The 25601-nt window shown below is 48.6% G+C and overlaps 1 protein-coding gene and 1 non-coding gene across 2 annotated transcripts in view; both read right to left on the minus strand.

The window, feature by feature from the left end:
• Positions 1–7523, minus strand: part of FoxK (forkhead box K) — a 73919-nt gene extending 66396 nt beyond the window's left edge. The window contains exon 1 of the mRNA XM_089587384.1: positions 7113–7523. Within this exon, the coding sequence (XP_089443510.1) occupies positions 7113–7471 (359 nt within the window). The 5' untranslated portion in view covers positions 7472–7523. The remainder of the gene's footprint in view (positions 1–7112) is intronic.
• Positions 7524–9673: 2150 nt separating this feature from the next.
• Positions 9674–9755, minus strand: TRNAS-CGA (transfer RNA serine (anticodon CGA)). Its single transcript has one exon. It is a non-coding gene; the product is annotated as a tRNA-Ser (tRNA).
• Positions 9756–25601: the final 15846 nt, after the last annotated feature.

The raw sequence follows: 25601 nt of genomic DNA on the forward strand, positions 1-25601 counted from the left end.
GTCCTGGTCTGGGGGTGAAGCAGGACCATCGCTTCACTGGAGTAGTGTGGGTAAGTGGAAAACCCATTGCTCTTGGACAGTGCATGACCACTCGACAAAAATAGTTCTTGAAAAGATGCAATTACACATGTACTATTGCTAACTGTGGTCATATTGTGCTTTGTGACTTGGGCAATGCAGATATTGTTGGCCAGACTACTTTTGCATATTGACTTAATTTTTTCAGATATGAAATAATGGTTTATCTGGCCTCTTACTCCCTGCATTCACGAAATGTTATTCAAGAGAGGTAAATTATTCGGATTTTTCCGATTTTTGCAAGAAATATTTCCAGAGTGCACCAAGAAAATTTCTAGTCTAAACAGTGTAATTTATGTCAGGTCCTCATGTATCCATATCGTAAGATAAAGCTGCTTCCAGGGTCTCAACTACACTTCTTTTGACTCATTCTTGTCAGAAGTAGTAATGCTATTGGCACTTTTAGGCCTTTCAAGGTGTTAATTCGCTCAAAACAAGTTAATGGAAACACAATCCCACTGGGGCCACACTAGAGTTCTCTAAAAATAGAGGTGTCCATTCAAATTTTTTGTTTTAAAAACAAAAAGAGCTTTAAGAAAGCTCCCAATATGACAAAGTGACACTGCATGGAAAGCAGGTCCATGCTCCTAGTTCAACTGTTATGAATGCTTTTTCATTACTGCAGATGTGTCGTCCTCAACAAGGCAACTTTTTTCTGCTTTTCCCAGTTAGGATTTCCTGACATGTTGCAGTGGTTTGGTGGCTTTTTATTGCATTCTGGGGGTATATACTGCTGGCCATGGACTATGGAAAATAATAAAAAAAAAGTCCAAAAACAAATGGCTTCCTAACAGAAATGAGTGGAAACAATCTTCCTTTCCTCACTGGAAAAACCACAGCAGACCAGTTTTAAGAAACTGTGAGGCACTTATATCAATTTTATCTGGCTGCCCTCAGCAACTGGTCTATTAGTTTCAAATAAAAATTAGGGGGTCACTTAAGCTCTGCTTTTTCTTTTAATGGTTTATGGGGGGTTAACGTTCCAAAGTGACTCAGGCTATGAGGGACGCCGTAATGAAGGGCTTTGGAAATTTCAACCACCTGGGGTCCTTTAACGTGCACTGACATCGCACAGTACACGGGCCTCTAGAGTTTCGCTTCCACCGAAATTCGACTGCTGCGCCCGGGATCGCACCCGCGTCTTTCGGGTCAGCAGCCGAGCACCACAACCACTGAGCCACCGCGGCGGACTCTTACTTAAGCTCTGCCCGAAGGGTATGATGCAGTAGCGTTATGGACGCCTTTAGTGGCTGGGGTCCTTTTTGCAAATCAGACACCGACACTGTTCACTTCATTTTTATTTATTTTAAAAAACTTACCACAAGATAGAGAGGGTCTTCCTTTAACCATGTCTCATGCACGTTCCTCTACGGTTGAGGGGTAGTGGACCTGGCTAACCACCGAAGGGGCAGCGGTTCGACTGCCGGCTTGACCAATCTTCCTTTCAGTGCAATTGCATTTCTGTCTTCAGAGCCACTACGTAATGGTGGTGGAATGACGTCACAACTCTGCCCTAGCAGGGTGATGAGAATCGGCCGACGCCATTGGCTGGAACGGGATCCTTTGACGGGGAAAAGCCGCTGCCTTCTTAATTTGTATCCGTCTATAGTCCCGTCGTAACTGCTGTACTGTGTGATTGTTGCGAGGCTTCTGAATTACCCGCGCGAGTTCCTGTGCTTGTGACATCCCGACCCTCTCGCCCAATCCAGATGTTCTGACACGCCGACGCCAACTATGATGCCGAATTATCCGCTGAATGGGACCTGAAAAGTTTTCGAATTAATACTCCGGCACCACAAGTGCCTGGTGTCCGCTGCGGCGTTTCAACCACAGCTTGGCGCTGGCACCCTGCTGCAGCCAGTTCCCAAGTAACAAGCGAGTGCAGGACTTGACAGCTGCTCGCTACGGCACTATTGCAAAATTAACAGCCAGCTGGTCCTCATCAACTTAACAGCTGCTAGCAGTCCTTTCTAGCGTCCCCAAAAGCATTACCACAGTGCGCTGTCCGGAGTGACAGCAGTCTATACCACATACTGCTGCATAACCCCTACTCCTTCGACGTGTTTGAGCGCTTCCACGAAGCGGTACCACCACATGCACATCGGCAAACTGTCACATTGTCACCCATCCCGACAGCGTTTACTCCCGGAATGTGGTGCAGCGATGCAGTCCAACCGAAGCTCGCACAGTTAAAATCACTTTCGCTTCTGCGAAATCATCTATTACACATGCGAGATTCACGAACCTGTATTGTGCGGCTGCCTGTGGGGCTCAGGTTGAATGCACAATCTCACGAGCCATGTGCAGATATCCGCCTTCCATTAATAAAGAACCGTCCGCATTGAAGACGCCCGTTACCCAACCATCCTGGCATATATATACATGGCCACCAGTGTCTTTATGTACCTGCTGTGTAATGAACGCGTACTGACCATGAACTTGCACAAAACTAGTTGGGCACTTTTGCGAAACAAACAGGGAAGTGGAAGCAGTGGGCTGGCAAAGGTGTGCACAGAACTGGGAAGAGACATGGCTTAAAAGAACCATTTCAAGCCAAGAATATAGATGGAGCAACTCTAACAAGGGCTCCCCATGAGTAGTCCTCCTTTGATATGCAGTGGCGGGAAGAGCCACGATTGTTTCAGAGCACGCGTTGTAGCAGGCGAAATGTCAGCATCAAGCAGCTTTTCTTATGCTTTGTGAGAAGCTAGTGAGAAGGTGTATGAAATCTAAGTGGACTGTCGCAGTTATGGTTAGGCACAACAAAGACAAATTTTCACTAAAAGCACCCCAACTTTAACAGCATGTAACAGGCTCAAGTTAAAATGCATGGACTGGAGCAATTGACGCAGCATTCCAGCCACTGGACGTGTCCAATACTCAGTCGCTACGGCACATTTCACATTCTCTCAAACACCAGGGATAAGAAAAATGCCAGCCAATTACGACAGCTTTGTGGAGAAGATCAACAAACTTATGCCATGCAAACAGCAATCAAGATTTTGGGCATATTGCATAGGGAATGGGCTAACAGCATCGATAACATAAGTCTGACACATCTAAAACAGTGCCGCGTTGCTCATGATGCAACCGCAGCGATGAATTGCAACACTGCAAGGAAAATGAAATCAGCACTGCATGCAGCATGAACTGAGCACAGAAAAGTTGCATATAAACACGCCCACATGCGCAGCGAAGTTACGATTAACCAGGCTTTCGCAAGACACTGTACAACTGTTGTGGGAATTCCACAGCATCGCTCCGATGGCTGACTTGGTTTTAGTGGAGAATGTTACAGTATGAATATGTTATTCCGGACACTCAGTCGAGCTTGATATGAACTGCAGTTGTGAACGCAAGCGATTCAGGACGAAACAAAGAACTTTCATCCATGTTCATCTTACAGTGATGAAACAAAATGGATCAAATGAACTGAATAATCAGAGAATAAGGACTTCCAACAGCTGCTACTAGGGGATTATACCGAATATCTGGATGAAGCAGTCAAGGATTTGCAGTTTCACTTTGTACCAGTGAAATCTGAGTGCACAATGCCACTCACTGAGTTAAAAAATAAAAGGCCACATTACAGTCTACAATATAAAACTAAAATTGCTGGGTACTTGCTTGTGGTGTCCAACACCGGAAGTATTCGCTTTTGAATGAGGTATGTGTTGTTGATAATGTGTATATTGTCGTGCCGGCGCCCGCATTTCGCTGGCGGGCCTGTCTAAACCAGCGCTGCGCGCCCGCCGGCGCTCAAAGCAGGCCCAGACTTTCTCGGACAAGTCGCGACATGCAGCGTGACTCATCCCGCCACCGCGGCGCCGACACGGACCCTTCCTCCTCCCCTCCTCTCCGTCGGTGCGAACTCCTCCGACGCTGGCCGGCTCTCGACCATTGGTCTAATTTGAACGGTGGCCAGTGATTGGAGGATTTGAACGGCTGGCTGCCGTAACCGTTACCAGCGGCTATAAAAACGGAGCCGCGCTGAACCCGAGCAGCAGACGGGCAGCAGAAGAGCCATCACGCCGGAGCTACGCTCGCCGCCGGGGCCGCTCTTCTTCTTTGTGCTAGCCCGTGGTGCTCTTGGCCCTTGTATCATGTAAAAGCCCTTGTACATACTGTACATAAACGTCCTTTTACTCACCGTCGCCTCGACCGTTTCCTGGCTCGGACCACCAGTCTCAACAGTGGCAACAGCGGTGGGATGCCAAAGTCCCAACAATATGCACTACAAAGCTTACATGATCGCTATGATGACCTCCACTGTGTAAGGCTCTGGACCTGTTTAAATGCACTGCGGTTCTTAACTGTGCACCAGAATCTCCGTACAAAGGCATACAAACATTTCACCTCCAACCAGACATGGTTGGAATCGGACCAACAACAACACGACTATTAGAAGAGAGAAGCGACCCTGCAGGCCAAACTTTTTTTTTGCCATGTAGAACTGGCTGGCTTTGCCACAATGTGTGTGCTCATAAAATCTTCACCGAGAGTTCAAACGAAATAGGTTTCGGAATCGGACCAACAACGATGTGCCTATTAGAAGGGACAAGCGATCCTGCGGGTCAAACTTTTTTTGCCATGTAGAACTGGCCGGCTTTGCCACAATGTGTGTGCTCATAAAATCTTCATCGAGAGTTCAAACGAAATAGGTTTCGGAATCGGACCAACAACAACGTGCCCATTAGAAGAAACAAGCGATCCTGCGGGTCAAACTTTTTTTTGCCATGTAGAACTGGCTGGCTTTGCCACAATGCGTGTGCTCTATAAAATCTTCACCAAGAATTCAAATGAAATAGATTTCGGAATCGGACCAACAACAACGTGCCCATTAGAAGAAACAAGCGATCCTGCGGGTCAAACTTTTTTTTGCCATGTAGAACTGGCCGGCTTTGCCACAATGCGTGTGCTCTATAAAATCTTCACCAAGAATTCAAATGAAATAGATTTCGGAATCGGACCAACAACAACGTGCCCATTAGAAGAAACAAGCGATCCTGCGGGTCAAACTTTTTTTTGCCATGTAGAACTGGCCGGCTTTGCCACAATGCGTGTGCTCTATAAAATCTTCACCAAGAATTCAAATGAAATAGATTTCGGAATCGGACCAACAACAACGTGCCCATTAGAAGGGAAAAGCGATCCTGCAGGTAAAACTTTTTTTGCCATGTAGAACTGGCTGGCTTTGCCACAATGCGTGTGCTCTATAAAATCTTCACCGAGAGTTCGAAGCCCGAGAGCACAGTAGTAAGCACTTTAGCTCTACTGGCCGCACACTAACAGAACAAATAGTAGCACAGCTGACGTTTTGTAATGGTCGAAAACACATCGCTAATAGACAGCTGCCCGGAAACACGTCACAAGTTATCTCACGCTGACAGAGAGCAGACGATAAACATTCTTCGTGCAGACGACGTCTCCGACTCGAGGCCGAAACCGCCGCGGCGGTCAGTTTCGTACTTTTCCCGGTGCTCTGTCCCGACGCTTTCGGTCGACGTCCATCAACCTTGTTTTCGTTTTCAAGCACCGTGCAACGGCGACGAGACCTCAGAAACAAGCGGAAGATAGGTAGATACAGGCTTGCGTTGCAGAGAGCAGTGTCTATAAAAGTCCCGATAGCGGGCGAGAAAAAAAAGAAAACGCTGGGTCGGGGAAACGGCAGTTATCGTGACGATACTACCAGACCCGAGGCTGGTGGGGCTGTTTTTTGTTTGTTTCTCTGGCGACCCGTCTCGACCGAGTCATGGCTTCTTTGCGGGCGAACCGGAAAAACAAGATGAATCAGCGCCACGTCGAGGAGGAAAAAAAAAAAAGCGAACGGTAGCAACTGGCTAGAGAACGCCATTTAGTTATGTATACAACGACAAATGAGGAACTTCGCATTAAAAAAAAAAAAGAGAAAAACGGAGTTAAATAACGCTCACTGCCTTCTGACGAAATAAAAAAAGAAACTCTCAAAGGTCGACGACGAGCTAGAGTTCTGCTGCGAAGGCCGCCGGGGCTTTTTAGCAAAGAGTTGGCTGCGCGGGGCGGCAAATCAATCGCCGGACAACGTTCGACGACGATCCCCGCAAAAGTCGCGAAGCCAGCGGATGATGGAAAAAAAAAAAAAATACCGCACCGCGTAAAGGCATGCCGATCCCTCCAGCACAGAACACGTGCCGCCCCAAGGCAGCAACAGCAACAACAGCAGACAGGGCGAGCCCGCAAAAGTAAACAACAGCGAGACAAGAAAAACCAGCGAAAACACAGAGGGCGAGAGGTATGAAAAAAAAAAGCATCCTCCTCACCCATCCCACCTAGCCCGACGGTGTTGACGCGGCGTACGCCCGTGTCTTGTCTGGGGGGAAGGGAGCAGGGGAGGAGAGATGATTCTGCTACGCAAACCCGACCGATGCTGCGCAAAAAAAAATAATAATAAACGGGGGGGGGGGGGGGGGGTGCAAGAACTCGCAGCGAAAGAGCGGAACCGGCGGCGGAGCGACCCCCCCTCCCACCTCTTGCACCGCGACACACTGCGCGAAGTCACCCCCTCGCTCGCGCCGCGAATGAATGAAAAGGTGGGCCCGACCGGCGACCCGGACTCGAGACGCGACCGGGGAGGACAACCGGAGGTCGCACGCATCTTCCGAAGAGGAACGTGCAAAAAAGCGGGGACGTGCACGCAGACGGCGCGTGCCGCAGCCTAAACTCGTTTTCAATGTCAGTCAGCCATGGGGCAGGGTAAACAAGCCACCACCTCCCCCTCCTCCCCCACAGCCACCGCACAACCCGGACAAGTGTAAACAAATTGCCGATCGAGGCCCCGATCCAGCGCCGGTTCGCGGCACCGGTTCCGACGACGGGCTCGGGTTCGCAGGAGGTCTTCCAGAGGCGTCGGGTGCCCGCCCCGGGGCCAGCGGGGTAGCCCGAGCGACGCGAGCACGCATAGCAACAAGCCCGACCATGTGTTGTCAGGCCTAATGGCACACATGGTTTCTCGGCAGCAGCAGCAGCCGCCGGTTCCGCACTCGGCTACTACTCACGTCTTGGGCAGCTGCAGCGGAGCGGCTCCCTTGCGCTGGAAGACGCCGTCGACGAAAACGCCGTTCTTGCCGTTGCACACCATGAAGAAGTGCGCGCACTCGTAGAAGATCTCGAGATGCCTGCGCGAGATGAAGCTCGAATGGCCCATATTTACATCCACCTCGCCGCGACTGCTGTTGCGACCGATGGAGATGCGGTTCTGTCGGATCATGTACTCGAACTCGCGGCCCTCGAGCCGCGCGATGGCCGCTCCCTTCGGTTCCGGGTTCCATTGGAGCCGGGACGGACTCGAAGGCACCGATCTGAGGGCCAGAAGGGCCCAGGCATCGTTATCCGAAGCCCTCTGATGCGTCGACATTACCGTACACACCGCGCTCCAAAATGGCGACCACTCAACCAGACTCCCAGCATGCGTCGCGCCCGGTCACGTGACCAGTCGCGTATTCTTTTTGTTTTTGCATGCTCGTGTGTGTTCTTTCCGCTTCTGCTCTCTCTTTCTCGTTCTTCCTCCTCTCGTCTAGCCTGCGCACGCTGCTGCAGACGACAGAATCCCAGCGGCCGCCGGGCTACCTCCCTCTTCCCCAATGGAGCCGAGCGAAAGAACGCGTTTTGCATCGGCAAATATTGTGTGTATGTGTGCGTCTGTGTTCGCGTTACGAACGCGATGCTTCCTTGTAAAGCGACGGGGGCGGTAAATCGAGTAGCCACGACACCGGTTCGGCCGGGTGGAGGCGACGCTGCGCTGTTGCGACATGCGCGGCGCGTTTCCGAGATCGATATAGTCGAGGGGCGCCAGCGAATGCGGGTCTCTGTGTCATGTTTACATTCCCCCGTGCGCCGCTGTTCTCTTTTTTTTCCGTCTTTACTGTTTCGCCGCGCGCCGCTCGACTTCGCAGCTTTTGTGCATGCGTTTATGTTCCCAGTGTACATATCCTGCGCTGTCCATCGCTGAGCAGTCCATTACCATGTCTGCTCGTCGCATATAAACCCCGGCACTGCCGAGCGCTTGGGGATCGGCCCAAGAAAAACTCGCCCGCTAGCTCTTGCGACACCCCCCAGACCGCTTTCGATGGCTTGCGCAATGCGTCTGCGGCGCCTGTATACAGTGTATCTAAGCGAAACCGATGTATCAACTCGCGAGCAGAGCATGTGCGTATTTGGCATTACTGTTTGAGTTAAGAAACACAACACGCATTCCGCATTGCGGTTGTATCAACCTTCGCGTCGACCATGTGGCGTCGCTTTTTCAAGAACGTCGGACGTCATCAAAAGGCGATATTTGTTTTTTGAGGCTCGTTGTTTATCATCCTGTTGCTAGGAGGAAGCGCGCAAGCCGAAACGGACAAGCGGAACTGACGAACGCGGAAAAGCGCACGCAGTTTAGTTTCTCCGCTCGCTCAGAGGCGGCAGCACTTTACACAATCATTCGACATGCGGCGTTTGGTTTGAGCTCTCGCAGAGAGATGGCAGCACTACCAAAAGTTGCGCTTAGTTGCGTTACGATAGTGACGTCGCCGTGCGGTCTTGAGCGAAGATGCTTGTGACTATGCATGGCCTCCGAGATTGCTTAACCGGCTCGTTGAGAAACGAGCGCGCGCGGGTGAACTCGGAGGCCATGCACTATGGCTGTAGCAGATGACGGTTTTGATCTCTGCTTCGCGATGTGTCACAGGAATTGATGCGTGGTTAGTTGTTCTAGTAGTTATCATAAATAATAAACTCCAGGATAAATGCCTGCAAGAACCGAAGTGTTTGCGTTTTAAGCTGTAGCCACGCCTCTGTGCTCGGTGAGAAAAGCTGTTCCGTGGGCGGGAAAAATATGCGTTTCATTAATTTGGAGCACGTAATTGATACTGCTTGTTGTCTACGAGTTTAAATTAAATAGGCTCGTTTAAAAAAAGCACTGCTATTCTGCGCGGACGACTGCCGTCTGTGTAGGCAGCAACCAATGCGCACACATTGCGCCTCCGGAGAACGTTTACGTCCTCTGCATCGCACCAATGAATACGTTTCGCTTCTGCGCATGCGCTTACATCCTGCTTAAAGGCCGCGCGAGCATGACAGGAGCGCAGCCCGCAAACAAGGATGTTTATGGCCCCTGGTGTTTAGAGACCGCGGCGCTGGCATCGAAACCAAAAGGCATGGATCAGTTTTCTTGTTTACTTTCAATTGGCAGCACCAATCTTGTTTGTTTCGAACCATCAGCGGCAGATGACAGTAGCCTGAAAGCAAGAAAAAAAAAAAAAGAAACGTGCAGGCGCGATCGAAGTTGCTCTGTGGACTTAACGGTTGGTTACTTTGTCTGAACCACGGTATTCTTACACCGTGGTCTGAACACATGTTGTTTGAACTCACGCTTAGCCACAAAAACACCCGTGAGAAACACGGCAGGAAAAATGTACGGATCAAACTTCGGGGCAAGGTGGCTGCAGTTTGTGTTATAAGGATCACGGTGAGAGCCAGTGTCGAGATTTTTTTCTTAGTGCACACTACGTTGAGGCTGGGCTGGCACAGAAATAAAAAAATGTATTAAACAAAAAATGAAACAATAAAAAGAATGCGCAGCCGACAGGATTCGAACCTGTGCGGGGAAACCCCAATGGATTTCGAGTCCATCGCCTTAACCACTCGGCCACGACTGCACGGCTCCGAAAGGCTTCCTATAGCTTATATGAACCTAGTTCACTATATTTTGTTATTTTTTGGTTAAAATTGTTGTTTTGGAGCTGATAGACAGATAGTATTGCGTTAAAGATCTCAGTAGACTTAACAGCTGCATAAGGACTGCTTGTTGCATGTGAAGTAGTTCCCTTGCAGGTTCGTTGATTTGTGCTGCAAAATGCACAGCCAGCATGTTTATCGCCGTCTAACATGATTACGAAAAGAAGAGAATGAAGATCACAGAAAAAACGCCGTTTTTTTTTTTTGCAATAACCAGTGGGTTCCCGTCGATATATTGCATTGCTACGATAAGTAGAGAGTGCGCTTTGATGAGTGTGGAAAGGTCGCGTATTTCCCGCGCGCAATTTGAACACCATTTGCGGCAACGAGCAGCAGTGGCGCCCAAACCTCTCTATCTCAAATGCTTATTTTGGGCTAGTGTGCGCAATTACAGCACCGTCCAGGAAAAATGCCGGTGTTTGGTTCGACGTGACCAAAAATAATCGACTGCGTACTTTGCCGCATAATGATTGCACAGACATGTGAAATGTGATCGAGTCATATGATTTGCTATAGCAGATGACGTACAGTACTGGTCAAAAGTCTTCTGGTCAAAAAAGGAAGTCAATGCAACGCTGAGGCTAAGAAATCGATTTCACAGTCTGCCAAGTTAACAGAGGGCTCACTGATGGTATTTGATAACGGTTTTTTAACTGATCCTTCCCCAGCGATGAGTGGCGCCTGATGCTTCAATTCCATTTTTTCCCCCTCTGACTTGGTCTTTCGAGGAGGGACTGCGTGTGGTTGCTTTTGTTTTTATGTTTTTAAAGTGGCTACCTTATATTGCGCGTCTCAGCAATAAACCTCAGTTGCGAGTTAGCGCTTGTCTGCGTCGTTTCCTTTCCGTTCCTTGTGCTCCTTGTGCGCTATTTTTACATCATGAACGTTATCCAACTTGCCCAACTTTCGGCTTTGCTTAATATTACTGTTTCGGCGATCTCATTGGGCGTTCAGGACTCACAATGTCCCCTACTCTGCATACAAGGAATAAAGATCTCGATTTATCTGCGTCGCAGGCCCCGTAATGGCCCCATAATAGAGCCATTACGGCACTATAGAAGCCAGAAGGACCTTTAAATGCTTGACAGGTGTTAAAGGGACTATGCAACGGATTAAAGCGCTAACCGCATGAGGCGATAGTTCGCGGCGACACGCCGCGCGATGGCATCGCGCGATGAGCTGAGGGCCGCCGAACCACTGTCGCTCATCGCGTCGCCCGGTTTCTGGGTTTGCAGAAAATTTCGCCCATCGCCCGGAAGTGCCGCGCGAGACTAGCCAATGACGGTAGGTCTTGCGGGTGCGCAACTTCCGAGCCGTTTTGCGCCTGAAAGTCGTTTCTTTTTTTTTTCAGCGGAGCAGCAGCCGACGTACTCCTCACCAACGCTCCTCACCACGGCGGGTCTCGACGCGCTCGCTACTGAGCGCGCGCGCCGAGACCGGCCGTGCCCTCACCATGGCAGGTTGTTGTGTAGTGGTTTTTTTATCTTGCATTGAATATGGAAGGTAAAAGAATTTTTTACACCCCGGCATCTGCTATCGCGGCTGGAAGCACCTGAGCTGGGGCAGCGGAAATAAAGGATAGCGGGCAGTGTGTAGGAGTGAAAAGAAATGAGGGGAGGGGATAGTAGAAAGACAGACATTGCGAGTTTCGGTCGGCGTTCCATGGCGGACAAAGACGCTGGGGAGGCCGGCGGCAGACTGAAAGAGCGCGCGCTCATGGAGGAAGGAAAAAATGCGTGCGCTTTTCTGTCACGTGACTTTGCGTATTAGACAAAAATAAAATTATTGCCCACATATATTTTTTTCAATGTTTTTATTGTGCTGTATCTTGTGTGGAGCCTTAGGAACGTTGTTCTACGCGTTAATTAACGCAAAATGACTGAACGCTGAAGGGGCAGCAGTCGAGCAACAGTGAAAACGCGCCGCTCCGACGCTGAGTCCCGTAGCTTCGTGCGGTTTGCGCCAGCGACAGCGGTGGGCGACGGCGTCGTCATCGCGCGACGCATCGCGAAGGAATATCGCCTCATGCGGTTACCGCTTAAAAGTCGCTTGTAAATGTTTTCAATGCTTAGAAATGATGCTAAGAAGCATTTACACCAAGTATGAGTCTTCGGAACTAAGCCGGCAATTTATTATGAATTTTTAAAAACCGTATTTTTTTTTTAAATTCGCGCGCCGATTGGTGTCCTCGTAGTGATCTATTTTGAAACTAAAATCGGGAAAATAGACGTCACAAGTCCCATGACGTCGGCAGGCCACCACACGCTGCTACACGCTTTATATGAGTAATTACTCGCTTATTGTACAAATCTACTACACCTTGGGGGATTCAACTAAGCATTTGACTAAAGCCTTCCGTAAGTCTTAGTTTAATTTTTAGGCCAGGAGATGGCGCAAGGAGTGGAAAAGGGAATCTCGCCTGTGTGTATCGACTTGCTTCGCTGACTCTACACTGTCAACACAGTTGTTTGCCTGCTTTAGAAGCGCCAACTCAGAGCCCGTGTATGTAGTCAGGGGCCTCAAACAAGGCTGCTGACTTTCTCCACTGCTGTATGCGACGTACTACGTTGCATGCCTTGAAAGCACCTTACTCGAGTCGGGGCTGGGTTTCCCGTTCCACTATTTCTACGATGGAATACCGGATGTTTGAAACCTGCCAGGCCTGGCATATTCTGGCGATCTTTTGCAGCTCGCATACAACGTGGTTAATTGGTTTGTTCATAGAAGGTTGCGGCCAAGTACTACACCAGGGTGGCCAAATCCTGTTCTGGTGAGGGAGTGCGTTGTCGGTTCTGGTCACCGAAATCAGGCCGCACTCCAGGCCTGGTTATGAAATTCCATCGACACGCGAATTTTTTTTTAATGCGGTGGAGAATTGCGTGGCGCCGGGATTCGAACCCCGGTCCTCTTGCACGCAGGCGGATGCTCTACATCTACGCCATCGCTGCCCAAGATTAACGCAGCGAGCTATGGAAAGAAAAATGATAGGTGTAACGTGTAAGGTGTAATGGAAGAGGGCGGGGTGGGTGAGACAACAAACGCGGTTTAATGACATCCTAGTTGAAATCAAGAGAAAGAAATGGGCTTGGGCAGGGGATGTAATGCGAAGGGAAGATAACCGCTGGTCCTTGAGGATAACGGAGTGGATTCCAAGAGAAGGCAAACGTAGCAGGGGACGGCAGAAAGTTAGGTGGGCGGATGAGATTAAGAAGTTTGCGGGAATATCAGTGGCCGCAACTGGCAAAGGACAGGGTTAATTGGAGAGACATGGGAGAGGCCTTGGCCCTGCAGTGGGTGTAGTCAGGCTGATGATGATGATGGTAAAGCGTGGACACCGTCAGCAACGGGTCACTCTGACCGTCACCTGTGCTGACCATCCGGGGCTCCATTTCAACGCTGAGAATACCGCCGCGCTGTAGTTCTCGGTCCATTTTTTAACAGCGCGAAAAAGACGACGACGTTTACACGCACAACAACACGAGCGCTGACTTTCAACTGAAGATTTATTACCACAAACGACATTTATACCTAATCCCGCCAAAAGACACACAAAAACCTACTTATCCTATCTTGCCCCCCTTGGGATGCCCCCCTTCAGCCTGAATGGATTAACACGCGGATTCCCTCGACTGGGGTAACCACGGCGGCGGCGGCGACAACAAGCCCCTGTGGGAACAGTGCATGGCAAAGATTCTCAAGGCCAGCCGTAATTAACTCTCTCGAGAGGACATGGGTGTCAGTCCCTTCATATCATCCGTCTTCAGAGAAACTGACGGCGAGCAGTTTCCCTACCTCGCCGAACTAACCAAGAAGGAATCAGAGCTCGCAGACAACATCGCCACGCAAAACTGGCAACAGTTCACGGAAACACTTAGAGGAACACTAGGCATGGCCCGAACTTGGCATATACTAAAAGCCTTGATACACCCGACAAAAACCAAAACGGAAAGCGGCAAGTCCATGAAAAGACTAATCCACACCTTCCCCGGAACGAAAGACCAACTAACACAGGCACTGAGGGCGAAATGCTACGGCACAACCACGCACCCAAAGCAAGACCAAGAATACACAGGAGAAGACAACCCCGAGATGAATAGGCTAATCACCGAGGAGGAAGTAAGGGCAGCCATAGGGGAAGCAGAAAAGAATACGGCAGCCGGAAAGGACAAAATAAATAACGCTAACATTAGAAACATGTGAGACACGGCCATAGCCGAGCTTATCAAGTACCTAAACGCAATTTCGGAAAAAGGAATCGTGCCGGCGGAATGGAAGCATGCAGAGGTAATTATGATACCCAAGCAGGGCAAAAAACTCCAAATTGAAAACCTAAGACCAATCTCCCTAACCTCCTGCCTAGGGAAGATATACGAGAGAGTGGTCAATGAAAGAATCACAAACTACATGGAGGACAAGGGATATTATCCTGATGCCATGTTTGGCTCCAGAAGGGGACTGTCCACGCAAGACGTACTCCTACAATTAAAGGAGGATGTCCTCATTGAAATACCAAGAAGTGCAGAATACATAGTACTAGCGCTCGACAGAAAGGGAACCTTCGATAACGTGGGACATGCGGCCATCATGGAAGGTCTCAATAACATAAACTGCGGAAACAGCCTTCTGGTACGTCAAAGCCTTCTTGACGGAACGAACGGCAACGATAGGCATCGGAAACACAAGATCTGAGAGCTTCACGGTGCCAAACAAGGGTACCCTGCTAGGCTCAGTAATATCACCGCTACTATTCAACGTAGCGACGATAGGACTTACGAAAGTACTCGACGAAATAGAAAACATCAGCTACGCAATGTATGCAGATGACATAATAATATGGACAACCACAGGCTCCCTAGCCGCAAAGTGCAGCTACAAAGAGCGATCGACCATACCGAACAATATGCCAGGGCTTGAAAACTATCGTGCTCAGCAGAAAAATCAGAATACGTAAGAATCAAAAAAAGGTAAACGGAAATACGACTCTCAAATAACCCTGAAACTCGGAAATGAGGCAATACTTGAGAAAACGGAAGTCAGAGCGCTTGGGAAAACCATCGCCTCCCTTAAAAATACAACAGATCAAGTCACCAGAATCGTGCGAAGAGTCAGCAGTAAAAAGAAGGGGATGAGAGAACAGGACACCCTAAGACTCATAGACAGCCTCGTCACGAGCAAGGTAACGTACAGCCTCCCCTACCACGAACTAAACAAGCAAGAGATTCTACAAATCGACACCATACTACGCAAAGCTTACAGAACGACGCTCAAACTTCCAATGTCAACACCAACTGAAAAGCTAATCGCACTGGAAGTATCGAACTGCTTCGACGAACTACGAGAGGCGAGACGTAGTGCGGAGCTAGACAGACTCACTCAAACCAGAATGGAAAGACAACTACTGGAGAAATTGGGGCTACTCCTGGGCACACAAAACGGCAGGGAATAGATTAATAATGAAGACAGAAACAACATCCGGGTAAGACCCATACACAGACACATGGACCCCAATATACACCATGAAAGACTACAAGCCAGGGTCCCATCACGCAGCAGGGAATTCAGCGACAATCACGGACGCAGCAAAGTACCGATACCAACGCAAAATATTCGCCGTTGTAACAGACGGAGGAGGGAAAGAAACAACCAGCGCAAAGATAAACAACCAAATCATAGGGACAGCTGAACCAGCCGCCATTGCTTTGGCAATATCGGACGGCAACGCAACAGGACAAAAGCTCACCATAGTGACGGACTACAAACAAGCATGTAGAAACTACACAAGAGGCAGGATCGACAGCATCGCGAATTATATTCTACACATGACGAGAAGACACAAACACACTAAACATAATATAGTGCGGGTTCCGGGACATGAGGGGATGAGGGGCAACGTGGCAGCAGACGAGTTAGCTCGAGGATACGTCAACCGAGCAGACTCAGCACTTTGCACCACAGGCACCTTTGACCCAGTTACCCCTCACGTACTCAGATATACTCGATCATTACAGGGGTCAGCGGAAACGCTACCCAGCCCCACACAAAAGGCTCACCAAAGAGCAGGCGGTAGACTGGCACAGACTGCAAACCAGTACCTACCCACACCTGCATAAACTACACGAGATTTTCCCTACACAATATGCAGACGAATGTCCGTGGTATCAGGGTAAACCTACACTAGAGCATGTCACATGGACCTGCCCTAAGGCAGACTTATAGCCTAGAATAAACCACCCGAGTGTGACGCAGTGGGAGCACGTGCTGGCCAGCGAGGACGAGGAAGCGCGACGATTTCCCGTACTCCGAGCCACGATGGCAGCAGTCAAGTGCGGCATCTTGGACCAAGGATCGACCACGGCGCCCAGTGACCCGTAAGGTCAAGAATACTTTAAATTTGTCAGAAATAAAGTTTTTTTACCCATCCTACCTCGCGAGACCTTGCATGTAACCATGACAACAAGTGCAACCACCTGCAGACCCGGGGAACGCGTCCCACATGAGGCTACCTGCAGATCGTGGGAACGCGCTGCATTCCCCTTGTTGTAGCGGCGTGTGACGCCGATGAATGAGAAGCGGCCGCGCCTGCCGAGAAACCAGTACATCAACTTCTCTTTATTCAAGGATAGACATGTTTTTATACACAGGCGGCACTGGTCCCACTAGCGGCGGTGATCGTCAAATTAAAACCAAAAGCAAATCTTTCTTACAAAAACAAAGGTACATGTAGAGTGAAGTAGTAGGTTAGTGCATGTATACAAAATTCTATTTACAGTAGGAACAGCGTACGTGTACTATACGCTGTAACAAACCCACAAAAACAACATCAAAACAAAAGCAAAGCCATCTCGGTGTTCTGTCCTATACCAAACATACAACACCCCTCATCCCCAAACTCATCACATGACGGGGGTGCGCCCACTGGTGAGAGAGTGGTGCGTGATGATTGCCGAGGTGAATGATTCGGGACACGCCTTCCTCGGCAGGCCCGGCCTCCACTCTGGGATTTCAAGGAAGCAATGCCATATAAAAACCGAGAGGCTCCCGTTGGCGAAGAAGCTCCCTTCCACTGAGAGGCGCTCTCAGTTGCTCTTACTTGTAAATCATGTAAATAATCTCTGTAAAATTTTCCTTGTTTTCTCTTCGTAACCCCGCCTCCGGCCCGACCACGCTACCCGATCCCAACAAGTGGTTGCCAGCGATGAGATAGATGCTTCATCCCAACAACTGGATGGCTCGATGAGATGTCCAAGTCAAGTCACCGGCTCCAACGGACCCCGGGACTGACGGCGCCACGTATATCTCGGCAGGGTGAGTGTCCGATGTTTGCCAGTCATTTCGTCAGACCACACTAGCACGGGCAGATGTTAGTAGTGGGATTTTGGATTTCTGGGAAATGAAATTTTGGCAATCCTGATTTTTGTGCGCTTCAAGCTGAGCCTTTTGTCTTAGCGGGGATTAGCGGCACGAGGTGTGATCCGCGATGGCGAAGTTCACGGTAGAGGACCTGCTTGAAATTCTGGAAGAACTGGGCATATAGGTAGACCCCAATAAAACGAGAGAGGCGATTTTGGATGTTATGAGGGCGGAGGAGGTGACAGTCGAGGAGGCAGACAAGACGTGAGAGACGATTGTGGAACGAAAAGCGGAGCAAGACACGCGAAGGTTTAATCAGGAGAAAGAGAAGCGAAAGGAGCAGGAAAGGGGAAAACTCTGTGAGGAGAAAGAGACGAGAAGACTGCTTCAGCAGCACAAAAGCCGAAGGCTCCGCGAGGAGCAAGAAAGAGATTGGCAGGAACTGTGTCGTAAGAGACTGGCTGAGGTAGAGGTACAACATGAACGAGAGCAGCACGAGCTCATGCATAAGGTTCAGTTTCTCAAATGGCGAAGGGCCCGAGATCGTTTGAGGACTTATTTATTTATTTATTTACTTATTGCTACCTTGAAGGCCCCATTGAATAGGTATTACATGAGGAAGAGGTGAAAGCTTCAGAACTTTCCTCGAAAATTTTGAGCGGATCTGTACGGAGCAAGGCTTAATGGTCAGTGATGTTGGTGGCTATCCTCCCTGGTGACGTCGGCGGCGTATTAGCGCACCTGTTCGACGAGGAGGTCGACAACTATGAAATAGCCAAAACTGCCCTCTTCCGATACTTCGCCATTCGTGAAAAGGCCGATTATAACCCTGAGACAGATGGCGCTTTTGCAGATAAGGAAGAAGTTCCGCACCGGAAAAACTACAGTGAGGTTTTGAGTCAGCGCAACGAAAAAACCAGAGAAGGTCCTCCGCTGTTGCAGTTGGCAAACACTAGCAGTCGGGAAGTTGAGGCGGTAATCTGCGGCACAGAGCGTGACTGTGAGTCACCTGACAGCGACACTGGCGCTCCACGCCAGAGCGCAGCGTTAGCTGTAAGGTGCGATGGCACACATGTTATCGCTGCAATCCTGAAAGCGTAGCTCCGAAATGTAGACATCAGGAGAACGAGCAGCTGTTCTCTGCGGAAATCCAGGCAGGCTTTTCTGAGTCGGAGTACCCGGGTTCGAACCCGACCGCGGCGGCCGCGTTTCGATGGAGGCGAAACGCAAGAGGCGCCCGTGTGCTGTGCGATGTCAGTGCACGTTAAAGATCCCCAGGTGGTCGAAATTATTCCGGAGAGACAGCTTTCGTGGATGCAGCGTACATACCGGGAAAGCATGCCTACTCGGTAGCAGTAGTCGACGGACACGGGCGAACGCGTAACTCACTCACACTTTTCACGAATAAACCAGAGGTAGCTGAACAAGCAGCGATAGCACTAGCTCTCAAAGACTCGAGCTTCACAACTGTGTACAGCGACTCCAGAGCAGCCACTCGAGCTTTCGCCAAGTGCGGAATAGACAAGACGACGCTACGAATCTTAAGCGGAAGTAACATCACCGATCACTCCATCGTATGGTTCCCGGCACACATGGGCAGCTTAGGGGGTGGCCTGCGGAATCTTAACGAGATCGCACACGAGGCGGAGCGAGGGCTCATCGGCCGCGTCCCTCTGGTTTCCCCCGCTACTCCACATATCGAGTACAGGGATCAATTATTCACCTACAACGAGCTCACTAAGCACTTTTATCTAGGCAGACGAGCGTTCCCCCTCCCGGATAAGAAATTAACCCGCAGCCAGTCGGTCACGTTACGCTTGCTCCAAACGAACTCATACCCCAACCCCTGGCGCATGAAGCACATCGATAGAGCGAAACAAAACTGCGCGAAGACGACGGGACAAAAGAAAGGCACGGATACACACACACAAAGCGCGGACTTCCAACTGACTTTATTTTGTAAAAGCAGGGTGCTTATAAAGGCAATCACAGCAAACTAGGAGACAAGCAGAAGCAACGTGCGAACGGCAATGACAGGGTAAACAAGACCACGTGTGAATTACGACGCATGAAAAGTTCGGATGTGTCCATCTAAGAACTTGATTTCCTGACATGAAAGAGATAAAGAAGGGGCGCTAACACACTTATCACCCCTTTTAGAAATGAAATAGGCCTCGATGACTTCTCTTTCGGTTTTTGTTTTGGCCTTTGAGAGGAACTTTGTTTTTTCCAGGTAAGGAGAACAGTTTTTAGTGTCGCAGCTCTTACAGTGCAAGGGTAGATTGCTGCCGGTGCCACTGCTAAGGGATCGCCTGTGCTCTAAAGCGCGTTCATTAAAACAACGGCCAGTCTGGCCTATATAGGAACGACCGCATGACAAAGGTATTTCATAAACAACTGCGGAAACACATTTTGTAAACTTGTTCCGGTGGTTCTTCTTGCAAGTGGTGGGTTCTTTTCTTGTTCCAGCCAGTAGAGGGCGCACTTTTTTCAGCTTGCAGGGAGCCGAGAAAACAACGTGTATCCCATACCTTTCTGCTACCTTCTTGATGTTATGGGAAATGCAATGAAAATACGGCATGACAAATGGTGGCTTGGGATCCGAACATCCTTTATCTTTTACATGTGTAGATTTTAGCCTTTGAAGCAGGCTTTCGCAGGTGCCAAGAAGTAGATGACGGGGATAGCCAGCGGAAAGAAGGCGCTCAACTTGACAGTGAAAACTGGATGACATGGTGTGGGTATTTCTGCAGGGCAGAGAGGCATGCAGACATGATGATGCCACGTTTGACTAGCTTAGAATGAGCGCTTTTATAGGGTAGTAGACTCTTGTTCGACCGTGGGCTATAGACCTCCTCCATGTTTGCAAACAAGCGAGGTGGCGCTGCAGTCGCTAGCGGGCTCGCGGTAGGCAAGAGGCCAGGGAGTGGCGTCGAGTTGAGGTGGTGCAGCGCCCGTTTTCAAGGCTTGTATGCGCGTTTTGAGTTTCTGAGAATCATAAAAATGGTTGATGCTTTCAACTTAGCATTCCTCGAAGTACGCAGGCTCGCGTTGGCCATGTACGGCGTATTTCGCCACAGTGTATTGTATTATGGCTAGAAAACGCTTCTGCCGTTGGTGTCTACCTAGGCATTGAATAAAATGATAAGTTTTTGACACTCGGCGCTAGCCAGAATGATTTTACCTGGGGACAGTAGTGAGGGAAGCACTGGCGTTTTTTCGGCAGTGCCGACGTGCGCTCACCGTCTGTTGACACACGTGTCGCGCAGTGCGAAATGTGCGGACAGCGTCGATCGTGTCCCGATCTCATATGTCTCGCGTAACCGCTGTTTTTAGCCGTCAGATCAGGCATCAGCCAGGCCGACTTCTCCCCTTCTTAAACTGGTCGATTTGGTGAAAAGTATGAATTCTTTAATTTATATTCTTTCCTAGACCTGGGTCTTCGCTTCGGTGACGAAGAAATATAGCAAAATATTAAGTAGAAATTCATAAAATTACGGTTTTTAGGTCTGTGGTCGTAAAAAATTGTGAGGTAATGGGGTTTCTGATGGTCCTGGCACGTCGCGAATTCTGCGGGCTTCCGACGACGGAGCACCACAATGGTAGCATCACTACGAAGAGGGATCAGAGGTTTCGTTGATTTCAGTGCCGCATTTCTTTGACCAAAACGAAAGCGAAGAGGCCATACACAAGGAAGTAAGAGGGAGTAAACTTAAAGGTTTGTTTTGCGATCTACCACATTTTCAGGGATTGGCATCACACACCCCTTCGTAAATTTGCAAATAATGGAAATGGAATGATACTATTTGTCGCGAACGATTCCAGAGACGTTGAGGAGTGCAATAAATCTCCCGATTTTTTTCCCTACAGGAGCAGGAGTATGTTAGTGATTTTTATAAAAAAGTTTTCATGTGACTATGCAAGCATAAGTACTGATAATCTAAAAAATAATAATACCGCCACCATAGAGAACAGGGCTTTGGGGACATGCTGGAATAAAAAATATCCGCACTTTCTACTTAATTATTCAATACCCGGGTGACTTGTCGAGAGTGTCAATTATAATTACCCAAGAACTGTACCAGGTATAGCTGAAAATAAAACGCATTACTGAAATTACCAAAGGAATTTCATATTTGAACCAAATTTGGTTACATATACAATGCATCAATAAAGAAAAACTTTTCATTGCCTCATCCCCTGTCAATCTCGCTACGTGCCCCGCCTGTGGTTGCTTCTTTCCAAACAGGCTTAGCGATCATGTACAACTTCATGAAGCAGCTTATGACACAAGCATGTTGCAATGAAAAGCATGTGGTAAAAGCACGCGGTTCGAAGCATGCCAACGTGAGCGCGCAAAATTGTCACAACTTACCAGACTGCTTTCTACTGGAATCGAATAATTATGTCGGTCATGTTAAGAAATAGTTTCAAGTATACATTAAATTCCCTAAAACGCGCCATTATATTTTCGTAAAACTTCTACACACGTAAAAACATGTTGTGCTATCAACAATATAACGCGCTCCGTGATAGTGAGTGACCCTGCCAGCGCCTGTGCACACCAGCTCAGGGTGATAAATACGTGCGCAGCCACATGCTATTTTTTCCTTGCGCAATTTTAAGCGTACCATGCTGTTGTTCAGGTGAATGAGCGCAGCAATTTCCCTGCTATGAAGTACGTTGACTGGCAGCACCGGTCGACACCCAGACTTCGCGCTTTTACTACCGCGGCCCATAATGCGGTATTTATTTGCGAGAAACCTATTAAGGCTAATATAATTTTCCGTGTTATGATACTACGTGGACCCAACAGTGACGCAGCTGGCCAGTACATGCTGCTTCTGCAGTGCGCAGGCTTGATGCAGCCGCCGGTAGCTGCGGCAGCTGCGGTAGGCACGGGCAGGCGGAACCTGTTTTGCCTACCGCGCGAAAGTCGCTACTGACATCAGCGCCACCGCATCTTCGTGACGTCGCGGGGTGAAGGAGGTCTATACGACCAGCAAACGTGGGCATCAGTGAAGTGCAGATTTAAGTCTAAAAACTGTATGCGGTTGTCCCTTGTCGGTTCATGAGTAAAAGGTAAGCCTTGCCCCTCAGAGGAGAAGGCGTTAAGAATGTTAGTGACAGCACTGTCAAGGTCATAGTTAGAAGAATTGTCTAGAATCACTAGAAAGTCATCGACATAACGAAACACACGTGATACAGGGTGGTTTAAAAGCTCTTTTTCTAGGCGTCTGTCTAAAAAAGCCATAAAAATGTCACACAGCACTGCAGCAACCGAAGACCCAATGCAAATTTCGGACTTTTAAACATAAAATCGTCCGTCGTAAAAAGTGGCTGTGGAACTCAGGTAAAACTGTAAAAGCTCTAAAAAATGTTCGGTACAGCTGCAGCCATATTGCGAAAAACTAATTCACCATGCTCTTGAATGCAATCCCTCGCAGCAGTGTACAACCCTTCATGCGGTACTGAATAGAAAAGATCTTGTACATCAACGGAAATAGCTGTGTAAGCGGAGGGAATTCCCTGTTCCAGAGCCAGCACAAGGTCCTTGGAGCTGCGGATGAGGAACGGATCACGACCCAAAACTTGGTCGAGGTGGCGTTTTAAGCACATCGACCCAGACTACGACGGACAGCATGTGTGTGACCAGTGCAGTGAACGTGTAGACTTGACCCACATGCTGTGTGGTTGTGCATCAAGTGACGCCTACGCCCACAACAAGGAACATTGGGACAAAGTGCTAAAAAGTGCTTCACTACACGACCAGCTTCGGGCTGTCCAGGAGGCCCGCGCGGCGGCGGAGAGCTTCGGGCTCTTTGTTCCTACGTGGGAGCTGCCCTCTACTCCTGCCGCCTAGCCGAGTGTCCTATAGGACCCCTACTGTGGGAAATAAAGTTTTACCACCACCACCTCAACTACGGCACCTCTTTCTCTCTCTTTCTTCTTTCACTCCCCCCTTCGTCTCTTCCCTTACGGCGCGGTTCAGGTGTTCGCCGAGATATGTGAGACAGATACTGCGCCATTTCCTTTCCTCAAAAACCAATTTACCAAATTTTATTTCTGAGTTTCTGAAGGGCAGTGGCCCATAGATAGCACCAACTGACTAGCCTTTGGCTAAGGATCCAGACAGTGACGTTATGTATTGTGTTGACAAAATGATAATAATAGAGAATTGAATTGAATTGACAGTTCGATCGTAAGCGAAGAATGCGGCTCAGCGCGGCATCGAGACAAAGAATAGCTCAGTGCAGGTCAAACACCAGCGTCTCGCGACAGACCGCAGGACAACGAGCTATTTTGCTGAGAGCAGGAAACAGCAGCGACCAGCTTTCCAGAAAAGCCATCGCCGAGCACTGAGAGTGAGGGGCATGCGGATTGGCGCTGCAGGGTGAATACCGCACGCGAAGAGCCTCTGGGTTGAGTTTTGTTGCTGAGACGAAGGCCGGCAGCTTAATACGTGACGGCACTGCGATAACTGGAGACGCGCGCAACAGATCCAGACCCGCTAGGACAGTTTCCAGAAAGCGGCGGCGTGCAAAGGAAACCAATGCGAATTGTTGCGCTGAAACGGAAAAAAGTGCGGGTCAAGCTTCTATACATTTCAGTCGCCCGCGTAACTTCTGGGAAATGCCGCCGCGGCGCTCAAGAGTTCACCAGCGTTGCAGTCAGATGTTTTTCCTGCTTCCCTCAAAAAAGCTAAGGTAATCACAGTGTTCAAGAAAGGAGACAGACGATTAATTTATAACTATCGACCCATATCTATTTAATCTTCTCTCAGTAAGATCATAGAGAAATTGATAGTCCAACGCTTAAACAATTACCCAGGGTAAATTTAAGATAATTTCCCAACATCAGTTTGCTTTTCGGTCTGGCAGCTCGACTAACATAGCTCTGACCTCTTTGACTGATTTTATCAAGCAAGGTATTGATAACGGCGAATTTGTTGGCTCAGTCTTTTTAGATTCACAAAACCTTTTGATATGATTGATCACTCCGTATTGCTTAAAAAACTCGAATTTGATGGAATCACAGGTCCCGTGTCACTACTGCTGAAGAAGCTATTTGCAGGATCGTCAACAAATAATCAATATTGAGAGAAGATTCTCCCAAGCTAAAACTATTAACCAAGGTGTTCCTCAGGGCTCTATTTCGGGACCCTTACTTTTCATACTATATATTAATGATCTTCCTAATTCTATTAGTCCAATTCACTTTGTCTTATATGCTGATGACACTACCGAGTCATTATATAATACGTCCATAGATGATCTGACTCTTGAATTGAATGCCGTTCTAAGTAATGCAGCCAAATGGTGTATTGATGATCAGTTAGTGATTAACCTCGCTAAAACGAAATTCATAGTCTTCAAATCAGTTCTTAAATTTTCCGTACATATCTCTCATCAAAAACAAAAAAAATATCTATGTTTGGCATCAGAGCACTAATTAAGGCGCGTCCATATTTCCCATGCAACCTAATCCTATCTTTGTATTATGCCTTTATGCATAGTCACATCACTTATGGGATTATTGCATGGGGAAATACTTAATCATTGCCATTTACCATCTCTGCAACACTTACAAAACCGGACCATTCGCATCATTACCCATAGCCCTTTCTCTAATAATGCTCGCCCTTTATTGCATGAACACAATATTTTACCAGTCCACCAGCTTTTTCAGTATCACCTTGCAATCATGTTCTTCAGGTTACTGCATGGCACCCTACATTTTTAGTTTGTAGACCACATCCTCCTGATCAATCACAACCCTACCAGATTTCCAGCTAGAAACAATTTTCTGCTCCCCAAAGACTATACCAATTGTGGTAAAACGACGTCGTCTTTTCAAGCAATGTCATATTGGAATACATTGCCGCTCAGTCTAAAAACATCGATTTCCTTGCCAGCATTCAAGAATAAGCTCGAGGTATGTTTGTTGGAATGCTGATGTTTTATTCCCTATTTATGCATATTAAAGTCGTTATTGTGCTTTTAGACCGTGATTTTGTGGTGAAGTATTGATTGGTTATTTTCTTTACTTCATAACTATCCGCTAACTACGCCATATTTATTTATTGTATTATTGATCTATCGAGGGTCCTGGTACAGTCTTTGACTATGGGACCCTCGTCTGTACACTTATGAACTTTTGTATATATTTTGGGACCAATAAAAAGTCCTTTCACCCCAACAAAAAGTCAACCGTTCTTGGAACGCGACATCACGGGTCTTCAGCCGTTAAAAAACCTGCTTGGTCATTGCACTGTAAACAATAACGGAACAGGCCCGACAGAGTAAATGTATGGGGCAGAATTGGCGATTAGGGGGCTTAGACGATTGGGGGAGGGGGGGGGGGGGAGGCACACCACCCTCCCTTCAGCGCGCGCCTATGACGGTGTCTAAGTACCA

This window comes from Amblyomma mixtum, chromosome 4 (genome assembly GCF_055824585.1).
Source record: "Amblyomma mixtum isolate Tamu chromosome 4, ASM5582458v1, whole genome shotgun sequence".
Taxonomy (NCBI): Eukaryota; Metazoa; Arthropoda; class Arachnida; order Ixodida; family Ixodidae; genus Amblyomma; species Amblyomma mixtum.